Source organism: Podarcis tiliguerta, assembly GCF_965153285.1.
Source record: "Podarcis tiliguerta genome assembly, chromosome: 9".
NCBI classification, from domain to species: domain Eukaryota; kingdom Metazoa; phylum Chordata; class Lepidosauria; order Squamata; family Lacertidae; genus Podarcis; species Podarcis tiliguerta.
In genome coordinates, this window is record NC_139542.1 from 2,076,571 (window position 1) to 2,089,180 (window position 12,610).

The window sequence follows — 12,610 nt, forward strand, 5'->3', positions numbered from 1 at the left end:
TTCTGGGCACCACAGTTCAAGAAGGACACTGACAAAGTGGAACGTGTCCAGAGGAGGGCAACCAAAATGGTCAAAGGCCTGGAAACGATGCCTTATGAGGAACGGCTAAGGGAGCTGGGCATGTTTAGCCTGGAGAAGAGGAGGTTAAGGGGTGATATGATAGCCATGTTCAAATATATAAAAGGATGTCACATAGAGGAGGGAGAAAGGTTGTTTTCTGCTGCTCCAGAGAAGCGGACACGGAGCAATGGATCCAAACTACAAGAAAGAAGATTCCACCTCAACATTAGGAAGAACTTCCTGACAGTAAGAGCTGTTCGACAGTGGAATTTGCTGCCAAGGAGTGTGGTGGAGTCTCCTTCTTTGGAGGTCTTTAAGCAGAGGCTTGACAACCATATGTCAGGAGTGCTCTGATGGTGTTTCCTGCTTGGCAGGGGGTTGGACTCGATGGCCCTTGTGGTCTCTTCCAACTCTATGATTCTAAGCACAATGCAGAGGCTCCTTTCACGCCAGGTGAAACAAGCCATAAAAGCTGTCAGATGACATGAGAACCCTAATGGGCCAGGTGGACTTTGGCAGGTGCTTAAAAGGCAGCAAAGAGGCTAATCATTAAACAGCCGGACCCAGCCCCAGCCCGGAGCAAGCGAGGAAGATGGAGGACATACACAGGGCATGTACTCTCTGCACTTACGAAGAAAAATAAATCTGAATTTTGAACAGTTAAAGAGACCGTTGCATTTTTGCCTAGTCGCAAATTTAAGGTCTTATAGATATAATAAATGTTCATAAATGTACCAAGCAAACACGTACATAAATATATAAACCACATGTCTGAAGCAGCACAGGAAAACAGCCCTGAAACCATTTTGACTCCCAAACTGACCAAATGTTTTCTCTGCAAGGTCAAGGAAAATGGAAAAGCCTCCCCATTGTCTTTTCCTTCACAAATCCTGTCTTAAGGGTATGTCTGTGTATGAATAGGGTGAGCCTGTGACCTGGCTCAGGAACTAAGTATTTATCATTACAAAAGACTGGCCAGGCTCCCCAGGGTATACAATCAAGTAAGTATTAATCGGTAACCTGCCAGGCAGGAGGTAAACAACACACTCAGATTTCTGTTGTAGACCGCCTTTTCTGTGATGTAGGCATGATGTTTCTGGGGGGTGGTCTTGAGCTACACCCCTTCTGTGATGTATGTATGATGTTTCTGGGGGTGGTCTTGGACTCCAGGGAGAGAATTTAAGATGTCTACATATGGGCAGGCACACCTAGGTTCGGGGTCCTCCTCCTGTGAGGGGAGCAGCCTGTTGCAACAGTTCAATAAAGATCAGGCTGACAAGCTGCTTTGCTTCTCAATATTCTCTGGTTGGCCTCTGTTATTTTCTCTGAACGATGGAGAACCTACAAAGGACTCTGTAAGGGCTCTTGTGTCCCCCATAAGGGAATAAGGGCAGATTTTCGTTTATTACACCATGATTTATTCTGCTATTGAAATTCTGCTTCTTAAGCACAGAAGTCCTCTGGCACTGGAGATGATTTCCCCCCAAAAATATTCCCCCACCTTGCATCCAAGCCTACCTTTGCAGCCTGGGAAAAGCACCAGTCAAGGATGCTCCATAGAGGAGATAGTTGCACCTGTGAACCTACGTTTGACTATTCCAGAGCAAGTTCCTCTCTGGTTCCAGCAGCCACAAAGAACATTTAAGGCAGCCTTTGCCAAGTCGGTGGCCTCCAGCTGTTATGCGCTATCCGCTCCAGCAGGGCACAACCATGTTGGCTGGGAATTGTAGCACAAAACAGCGGCAGGGTGCCAGGCGGGCGGATGGGGATAAAAGGGGAGGCAGAGCCAGAAAGGGGGGACCATCAGAGAAGGAAGGTCTCCTGGTTATGACCTACCGAGAAATATAGAAAAGGTCTCAGAGCACAAACAAGTCTCTTGAACATCTGAGCTATGATGGCTCTGCTCTGCTGCCACAGATGGAGACAGTAAATGTTCCAGAATCCCAGTTTCTGGAAAATGCAGTCGATACTGGTTTCAATGGGCTGTGTCTGTATTTTGTCCCTTGTCAACAACCCGAGATCTCTCTCCCATGATCCCAGAGCCAGGGACCAGCCTCTCTCGCCATAAGTCAAACAAAAGCACAAATTGGGGTGGACAGGTGGACCACTAGACAGGCAGTTTACCTGGAAGTAGTCAAACATGGCTTGCTTGACGTAGCTGATGTCGTGCGGAGGTGTTTTGAGGTTATCCAAGCTGTCAAAGACCATCTTCACTGCCCGGTGAGAGATCCAATAAGCTACAGACACCAAAAGAGGATATTACGCCCGGCACAAGGGATGTGGGAAGATTCAGGACTGAGAACAGGAAGGGCTATGGAACTCCCTGCCACCACCACACTCCAGAAAAACTCGCAAAGATGTATAAAAATAGATCACCAATTTGCTGGAGGTGTAAAGATGGTACAGGGTTATATATGCACATGTGGTGGGAATTAAAGAATTTTGGAATAACATCTATAATGAATTTTAAAAACTATTTAACTTTTCATTAAAGAAAAAACCTGAAACCTTCCTCCTGGGAATAACGTCACCAGAAATCAAAAAAGAAATTAGACCACTTTTTATGTACACAACAGTAGCAGCCAGGATCTTAACTGCAAGAAAATGGAAAAGTGACAAAACACCCACGATAAATGAGAGGCAGGTCCAAATGATAGAATACCTACAGATGGCCATGATGACAGGGAGAATTAGAGGGTATCCAAAACACAAAGCACAGAATGGAAATGGAATGGAAAATCTTTAAAGAGTATTTGGAAAAGCATTATAATAACAAATACCTCCTGGCAGAAATAGAATCATGCTTGTAAAACAACAAATATATATTTTTTTATATCTGACGAAAACAAAGAAAGAAATGCAGTAACTTGGAACTGTGTGTGAAAAAATTGTAGAAATAATAATACAATGAGTCTAATCGGAAGCTAAATGTGTTTTCTTTGTCTCCCCCCCCCCTTTTCCTTTTTCCCCTCCCCCCCCCTTCTTCCTCCTCTCTGTTCTTTATTGTGCCTCCTTTCTTGGTCTTTCTCTTTTTGATATGTTAAGAAAGAGATAAAGAGATAAAAGCATAATGTGAAAACTTCAGTAAGTTAAAAGTGATGTGTAATTTTTCTATTATTTATATATTGTTAAAGTTGGTTAATTGTAATGAATTGATGTAGCAAGTACTGTGGTTTTTTCCCTTTGTTATTGTTGAATTCTAAATAAAGTACAGTGGTACCTTGGGTTACAGACACTTCAGGTTACAGACTCCATTAACCCAGAAATATTACCTCGGGTTAAGAACTTTGCTTCAGGATGAGAACAGAAATCGTGCTCCGGCGGCGCGGCAGCAGCAGGAGGCCCCATTAGCTAAAGTGGTGCTTCAGGTTAAGTACAGTTTCAGGTTAAGAATGGACCTCCGGAACGAATTAAGTACTTAACCCGAGGTACCACTGTATTATTCTTTTTTTTTAAAAAGGGAACTCCCTGCCACCAACCGGGGTGTCTTTCAAAGAGGATTGGACAAATTCATGGAGGAGGAGAGGGCTATTGGAGGTTCTGTCTCCAAAGTCACAGGCAGCACTGCTTCTGAACCTCAGCTGCTGGAAATCACAGCTTTCAGGCTCAGATTCTGCTTGTGGGTTCCCCAAAATGGGCATCTGGTTGGCCCCCGTTGGGCCCCAGGGCTGATTCAGCAGGATTTTTCTAGGTGCTTATAAAGGAAGCTCTGAGGCCTGTGGAAAATTGCCAGAAGCCTCCCAAGCGTGACCATTGACCTCTGGTGCCAAGCCATGCTCTGAAGATCTCACCGCACCTTTCGATACGCAATGATACCATCCACATGGCAAGGCCTTCCAAGCTTCTGGGCTCCCTATTGGCCACGCGGACTGGATAATGGGGTCCAATCCAGAGGTTCTGGGGAAGATCTGCACCACTCCTGAGATGTCCCTCTGTAAAGCCAAGTGGTTTGCTTCATCCCCAGAGAACCTGAGCCTAGCATCTCCTGAGCAAAGCACCCCACCAACCAGGCGTCCTGTCCTCACCTGACCCCTCGTCGCCTATCATGTGGCCCCATCCCCCGCAGCTGACCTGAGAGCCGTCTGGATTGATGAGTTTGCAGGTGGAGCCTGTCCCAGAGATGAGGACCACACCGCCTGGAGAGGAAGAGGAGCACATGAGCAGGGTGTACACAGCAAGTACAGCCATGAACAAACTTCTTTCTGCCATGGGCGGCCTCTTTCCTAGAAAACAGAAATTCTAAAAATTGTATACCAAGTGAGGGTGGTCGATGGGTCTCGAACCCTCGGTGAGTTAGGGGCCTCCTCTGAAGAGAGGCTTCGATGAATTGAGTGGACAAGACCAAGAGGGGGTCCAATGGTCAAGAAGGCCGTTCCTGCACCTGATGTAGAGCGGTGTTTCTCAACCTTGGGTCCCCAGATGTTGTTGGACTACAACTCCCATCATCCCTGAGCTCTGGCCTTGCTAGCTAGGGGTGATGGGAGTTGTAGGCCAAAATCATCTGGGGACCCACAGGTTGAGAAAGGCTGCTGTAGAGGGAAGAGAGGGGAAATACTATCGGCCCAGAAATGGAAGGAAGAGTCAACCCCAAGAAGAATGGCAAATCAAGAGGACGGACTATGCAAAAATGGCGAGATGAACTGGGAAGCTCAGAAATCAAGAAGACAATAACTTTATAAAAGAATGGGGAAAGTTTTATACGAGACCACTGCAAGCAGGTCAAAACATTGGAGGGTTTTCATGACACTTGTAAAGTAACGGGCACAATGGATAATTCAGAAATAAAAATATTTGGATAAATATGGATATGCAATTGTAAATATTTTCATTAGGACGCATGGAAGGGGTGGGAGAAGTCAGGAGATTCAGAGTAATCTCACTATTTAGATTTTGAATTGCTGTTTGTAGTGTGTTTAAATCTTTACAAATAATAAACATTTTTGCTCCATAAGACACACTTTTTTCTTCATAAAAAGTAAGGGGAAATGTCTGTGCGCCTTATGGAGCGAATGCATGGTCCCTGGAGCCGAATTGCACAGGGGCGAAAAGCAGATCATGCTCTTTTTTTTTGAAAGAGGGAAGTGGGTGTTGAAACAAAGCTGCTGAATGGCAAGCAGCTCAGGATTTTTACATTGGGTCACCCCAAATTCACCATCAGATCACATAGCATGTCCATGGCTACAGCCTGCACCAAAGAAATCACACACCCACTGTTGCGTGGAGCCGTAATGGCACAAAAACGTGGTTACAAAGCATGGATCCAGGATTTTTGCATTGGGCTACCCATAACTCACCGTCAAATCACATGTCTGTGGCCACAGCATGAACCACAAAAATCACACATCCACTGTTTTGTTCAGAATATATTTTTTTTCTTGTTTTCCTCCTCTAAAAACTAGATGCGTCTTATGGTCAGGTGCATCTTATGGAGCGAAAAATACAGTACAGTAGTGCCTCGCAAGACAAAATTAATTCATTCCGCGAGTTCTTTCGTTGAGCGAGTTTTTTTGTCTTGCGAAGCACCACTGCAGTTAAACGCTAACAACGGTGGGGAGGGGCGGGGAGAAGCAGGGCAGCTGCCGCAGCCAGTACCTCGGACTCACCCGCGCCTTGTGGTCACCGCACGACGCGGCTGCTGGAGGGCGGTGGGGCTCAGGAGCACGACTCCGGCTGCAACGCTGGCTGCTGGTGGCAGCGGCTCTCAGAGGAGCGCGCGAGGGCGGTGGGCAGTGGCGCAAGGCAGCCGGAAGGTGGGAGGGAGCCGGAGGAGTCGGCAGCCGGAAGGTGGGAGGGAGCTGGAGGAGCGGGGAAGCGAGCGTGCGTGCGTGCAGTGACCGTCACCATGACAGGAGAAGCAGGGCTGTTTCGTCTAGCGAAGCAAGCCCTTTGGAAAATCCGTCTTGCGAAGCACCTCAGAAAATGAAAAACCCTTTCGTCTAGCGGGTTTTTCGTCTTCCGAGGCATTCGTCTTGCGGGGTACCACTGTATATGAAGAGAGAGAGGCAGATAGGGCTCATCCACCTGGGAAGGTAGCTCATCTAGGAGAAGGAAAATCCTGATCCTAAACCTCCGCTGCCTTGCAGGACATCTTCCAGAGAAGAAAAGGACAAGGGGTAAACTCTGCACAATTCCAGAGTGGAGTCCCTAAGGCTGCTGGCTAGTGTCTTCTGTGCCTCCTTTTGGCAGCTCCTGCCGCCAAGCTGGTGCCACACATCTTGCTCTGCTTTCCTTTGGACCCCATCAATGAGGCCAAGAGGGGGATCTTGTCATCGAGGCAGCCCAGAATCTCCAGATACACCGCCCAGGCTTGCACCCCAGGGAGCTGAATTTGGTGCTGCTCACGCTGCGCTTTGACTTCACCCCTTGTTTCTCAAGACGGATGGAGGCGAAGAACAACAGGGCAGTTTCCTCCTCTTTCTCCAGACCTGCGGCTCTTGAGATGCCTCCCTGGTGGTGCCAAGGGGCAGAGATGCTCAGTTCCCCTCCATCCCCTCCAGCCCAACTGTTTCGTACCCTGCCGGAAGAGTGCTCACATGCTCACCTTCCCACTCAATGCGCATTAGCATGGAACGACAGCACACCCTCTGCTCACCCGAGGCCAGACATTTTGGAAGGCAGTCCCTATCAGCCCCAGCCAAATGCTGGGTTGCAAGTGGGGCAGGGAGGGAGGCTGCCGAGTTCAGCCCCCCTTGGCGCACCTCGTCAGGTTATGGACCAGATAATAATAATAATAATAATAATAATAATAATAATAATAATAATTTATTTATACCCCACCATCCCCGGCCAGAGCCAGGCTCAGGGCGACTAACACCAGTAAAATTACAGTCAGATGGGTGCTGGCTGGATCCAGCCCAGGTTGGGTGGTGACCTGTCCTGGACGCTTTAGCCGAGATTCCTGCATTGCAGGGGGTTGGGCTGGATGACCCTCGGGGTCCCTTCCAGCTTTACAATTCCGTGATTCTATCTTTGCGTGAAGACACAAAACCCGTCCCTCATCGCGAAGTATTGGAAGACACAAGAACTACCCACCCTGGAAGAATGGCAGATGAAGGTAATGGACTATAATGGAATTGGCGGAAATGACCGGCAGAATCTGAGACCAGGGAGAAGAGTCGGTGGAAGAAGATTGGAAGAAATTTAAAGACTATCTACAGAAATATTGTAAAATTAATGAATGTTAGAATGATGTCGGATTGAGGCTAAGGGGTTTTTAGTAATAATATTATGAAGGAATTTGAAAGAATGGATTGTTAACAGGTGAAAATTAAAAGTTATAATATATTAAGACCAAGATAAGGATAAAGGTAAAGAGGGAAAGGATTTCCTGAATAAATAAATTGAACTGGAATACAAAGAGGGGAGGTGTGGGGAGGTCAGGGAAACAAGCGAATGTAAGATATGTCATGAAAGATTGAATTGTTTTTAATTGTTTTTAATTTTTTCATTTTTATTTTTTCTCTTTTTCTTTTTGTAATGCTTTGGAAAAACTTAATAAAATATTATTAAAAAACAAAAACAAAACCTGTCCCTCTTACCGTGGTCGGTGGCTGTGGCCATGGCTCCAATGGCATCCGTGGTGATGTAGTAGTTTTGGCTCAGGCAGGGAAAGCGGGTCTTCATCTCCTCTATGAGCTTGCTGATGGCTTCCTTCTGCTCCCCTCCGCTGAGAGAGAGGCCCTGCGCCAAAACACCCACACCGTCACCAGCCCAACCCTGGCTCAGCCCCAGCCGCCAGCATCTGGGCCAGGGTGGGGGGATTGCTTGTGAGGACGAAGACTGTTTTCGGATAGCCCATAAGACACACCTCAGTTTTCAGAGGAGTTGTGCTCCACCTGAAGCAAATTCTGCAGCTGGTTCTACCTGGGACTCCTCTAGAATTACAACTCTGGGGAGCACGGCAAGGTGTACCCCATAGTTTATTGGGGGGGGTGAGCTGCCAGGCTCCCCAATTCTCTCTGGAAGAAGCTCAGCACTTCTTTGCAGCTAGACGCTACGGGGAAAGATAGACTGCAGGGGAGAAACTTTCTCTCTCAAGAAGCAGCTTGGATCCTGCTTCCTGGCCCCTGGCCTGATCCAGCAGATTCTTATGTCCTAATGGCCAATGGGGACCCGCTCGGCAAAGGAGAAGATACTCACCAGGGAGCGCAGTGGAACCTGTGGATCAGCCCCTGCCTTGCCCTTGGCCTCATTGACCATGGTGTTGATCCTCTCCAGGCATCCGTCTACCCCAACCAGCTGCTCGCCAAGGGGAGAAAGCAAGGAGACCCCAATCAGCGCCGCACCCCAAACTTAAAGGCACAGACAGCCACACACAGACAGGCACCACTTGCTCCCCTATCCTAGCTTTCTGGAAAGGAAGGAGAAACTCATCCCGTCCTCAGTGGGCCCTTCCGGGATATGGGCAGCGAGGCAGCAGTCTCCACCCCCATCATTCTACCCAGACACTGAGGTCCAGCTCTGAGGGCCTTCTGGCGGTTCCCTCACTGCAAGAAGCCAAGTTACAGGGAGCCAGGCAGAGGGCCTTCTCAGTGGTGGCGCCCACCCTGTGGAACTCCCTCCCACCAGATGTCAAAGAGAACAACAACTACCAGACTTTTAGAAGACATCTGAAGGCAGCCCTGTTTAGGGAAGCTTTTAACGTTTGATGTATCACAGTATTTTAATATTTTGTTGGAAGCCACCCAGAGTGGCTGGGGAAGCGCAGCCAGATGTGCGGGGTATAAATTATTATTATTATTATTATTATTATTATTACAGCATTCCACTTGGAGTTAACTGTTCCTTAGCAAATATGGGACCTGCACAGACTTGGCAGGCCAAATGAGCGCAGCCACTCATCTTGGCACACAAAGCTGCTCAGGGTGAACAACGATGTGCGATGCAGGGCTTCAAAAGGAGAGCGAGGCCCCAGCAGTGTGGTGTAGTGGTTAGAGTGGTGGGCGAGGACCTGGGTGGAGGACAGGGTTCGAATCCTCGCTCGGCCATGAAGCTCAGTGGTCCCGACGTCGGGAGCCAGTCAATGTTTTCTCTCGGCCCAGCCAACCTCGCAGGGCTGTTGTGGGGATTAAATGAGATGGGGCAGGAGAACTGCATTTGCCACCACCTGGGAGCCAAAGGTGGGGTCTAAATGCCATGAACAAATCAATCAATAACAGTAAAACACTTGAGCTGGGTTGCTCCCAGGGATGTGAATATCCTGTCTTGCAGGATATGAACAGATTTATTGTGATCCTTACATTACTCTAGGAAATTGTCTCTGTTGCTGCCTGAGATACGGGGGGGGGGGGGGGAGACATTGAATGATTTCAGTTTAAAAAAAGATCAACCCCAACTGCTTCCCTTTCTAAGAAGGACCTTAGTCCCTTGTGACTAAGATATGGTTACCAGAATTTTTTCAATGAATCTGGGGACACTTTTTTTTTTTTTAGATGAGTAGCAACAAGGAGTCAGTAGTGGGGATGGTGAGGCAAAAGACCCTGGGCCCAAGCCATAGCTGTCAATGCTTCCCTTTTTTTAAGGGAGATTCCCTTATTCTGAACAGGATCCTCGCAAGAAAAGGGAAATGTTGACAGCTATGGCCCAAGCACGCATGCATATTGTACAAAGGTGCAAAGCTCCTCTTTCATACACTGTGAAACATAAATGCGCAGAGTTTTTAAAAATCTGGGTAACAGCGCGCTGTCCGCCTGTGACTCCCAATCTAAAGCCTCCTTTCCCCCTTTGTTTTGACAGTTTGGGGGAAGCTCAGGAGTTGCAGGCAGGCGGCCGTTGCCCAGGAGGGGCACAAGACGCGAGGTTTCTCTGCCAGGCAAGGTGCAAAGCCCTTCTTTCCTGCCTTGTGAAATATAAATGCACATAGTTTAATAATAATAATAATAATAATAATAATAATAATTTATTAAATCCTGCCCTCCCCAGCTGAGGCCGGGCTCAGAGTGGCTAACAACAATAAAAGTAACACAGCATTCTAAAATCAATTCATTCTAAAATGAATTAAATATCAAATTAATGGCAACCACTGGGCTAGAGTTCTGTGAGGATTGCCAAAGGAGGGGGTCAGAGTGTGTCTTGGCCAAAGGCCTGGTGGAACAGCTCTGTCTTGCAGGCCCTGTGGAAAGATGTCAAGTCCCGCAGGGCCCTAGTCTCTTGTGGCAGAGCGTTCCACCACATTGGAGCCACAGCTGAAAAAGCCCGGGCTCTGGTTGAGGCCAGCCTAACCTCCCTGTGGCCCGGGACCTCCAAGATGTTTTTGTTTGAAGACCGTAAGATCTTCCGTGGGATGTACCAGGAGAGACGGTCCCGTAGGTACGAGGGTCCTAGGCCGTATAGGGCTTTAAAAAACTGGGCAACAGCCGACCACCTGCAACTCCCAAGCCTCCCCCAATAAGTCAAAACAAAGGGGGAAGTCAGCAGGAGACTGTAGCGCCAGACGTTCCCGGTTCCCCTTTGGAAGCGGCAGCAGCACATCATATGGGGACTTCTGGCGAGGAAAAATGGCGGGCACCACGGCAGCGAGCAGCTCCTGAAGGCAGCCAGAGCCAACTGCGCTACCAAGCTGGCTCCAGGCTGCTGAGGCTGCCGCTGCCACGTTTCCTTGGATCTGCTAATCCGGGGACTGTCCCCGGGCACCGGGGACGTCTGGTAACCCTAGACTAAGAGGCATTTCCAAACATTCATATAGCTCAGTTGGGGGAACATGAGACTCTTAATCTGAGGGTTTGGGGTTCGACACCCACTTTGGGCAAAAGATTCCTGCATTGCAGAGGGTTGGACTGGATGACCTTTGGGATCCCTTCCGACTCTACTATCCTCTGATTTTATGACCCCTGAAGCCACGGTGGGGCTACTTACCCAGTGGTTGGTGCAAGGACCCTCGCCCTCTGCCAGGATCTTGCCATCTTCAGAGATCAGGACCACCTGGGAGTGGGTTCCTCCCCTGCGGTGGGGGGGGAGAAACAAAAGCCAAATAGCCAAGTCAGAAGCCGCACAACAGGGGCTCATAAAATCATGCCTATCATGGAGAAAGTGGAGAGAGACGAGTTCTCCTCCCTCTCTCCTCGCACTTGAACCCGCGGTCGTCCGAGGAAGCCGGACGGTGGAAGATTCGGGACAGAGGAAAGAGAGGACTTTTTGAAACCTTGCCTTCCAGCAAGAGCAACGTGGAGAACATTACAATACACAAGAACAAAGAAAAACACACAAAAAAGAATTTTTACTCCCAAATCCTAAGTTCATTACATTGACAACAGACTTCCTCGAATCCCCTCTAACTGAATTTCATTATATCACCTGTTTAGCAGTTCTCCAAATTCATATTTCTAATAATATTAACTTCTTTCATTTACCAACTTATCCTTTATTAATATTCTAATCCTTAATATTTGTAAACAACATATTCTTATTCTACCCCTAAGGCTATTTATTACTTCCAAGAAATTTCTCTTTATCTTATGTTACAATATCTAGCCAAATATTCTTTAAAATTCTTCCAGTCCTCTTGTGTCTCCTCTTCTTTCTGATCGCGGATTCTTCCAGTCAGGTTGGCCAGCTCCAAAAAATCCATCATCTTCATCTGCCATTCTTCTATTGTTAGTATCTCTTGCAATTTCCAATTTTTGGCTAATAAAAGTCTTGCCGCTGTAGTGGCATACAAAAACAGTCTAATTGGGCAATTCCAATTCTATTATTATAGGGACGCGGGTGGCACTGTGGGTTAAAGCCTCAGCGCCTAGGACTTGCCGATCGAAAGGTCGGCAGTTCGAATCCCCGTGGTGGGGTGCGCTCCCGTTGTTCGGTCCCAGCGCCTGCCAACCTAGCAGTTCGAAAGCACTCTCGGGTGCAAGTAGATAAATAGGGACCGCTTACTAGCGGGAAGGTAAACGGCGTTTCCGTGTGCGGCTCTGGCTCGCCAGATGCAGCTTGTCACGCTGGCCACGTGACCCGGAAGTGTCTCCGGACAGCGCTGGCCCTCGGCCTCTTTGAGTGAGATGGGCGCACAACCCTAGAGTCTGTCAAGACTGGCCCGTACGGGCAGGGGTACCTTTACCTTTACCTTTAATTCTATTATTCCAAGTAGAAAGGCTTCTGGTTTTTCAATAAATGAATTTTTAAACATTTTCTTCAACTCATTATATAACTTTTCCCAGAAGTCTTTCACCTTGGGACACGTCCACCACATATGTTAGGAAGTACCTTCTTTTTCTTTGCATTTCCAATATTATGTATCTGAGTTTCTAACACTGGCACAAGAGGATGCTGGGGAAAGATGCTCACGCCTTGAGCGTCGACAATCTCAAAGCCATCTTTGGGCTCCATTTAAAAGACATCATCATCAACATCATCTTCATTTTATAATTTATACTCCTCTGGCTAGGTTCCTCCAGCCACTCTGGGCGGCTTACAGAACATATAAAACCTAATAAAGCATCAAACTTTTTTATTTTATTTCAAAGAATCAGATTTTCGTCAAGACTTCAACAAAACCTTGGCAGATGAAGATGATGGATTTTTTGGAGCTAGCTGACCTGACGGAAGAGTCCGCGACCAG

The 12,610-nt window shown here is 47.7% G+C and overlaps 1 protein-coding gene across 2 annotated transcripts in view; it reads right to left on the reverse strand.

The window, feature by feature from the left end:
• The window catches only part of NAGK (N-acetylglucosamine kinase), a 29,340-nt gene that overhangs the window by 10,561 nt on the left and 6,169 nt on the right, over positions 1 to 12,610 (reverse strand). For both annotated transcript variants that reach the window (XM_083398601.1, XM_083398600.1), the window contains exons 2-6: positions 10,915 to 10,999; positions 8,200 to 8,298; positions 7,599 to 7,740; positions 4,086 to 4,196; positions 2,185 to 2,297 (exon numbers count right to left, since the gene is read on the reverse strand). In XM_083398601.1, coding sequence (XP_083254727.1) covers positions 2,185 to 2,297; positions 4,086 to 4,196; positions 7,599 to 7,740; positions 8,200 to 8,298; positions 10,915 to 10,999 — 550 coding nt within the window. The remainder of the gene's footprint in view (positions 1 to 2,184; positions 2,298 to 4,085; positions 4,197 to 7,598; positions 7,741 to 8,199; positions 8,299 to 10,914; positions 11,000 to 12,610) is intronic.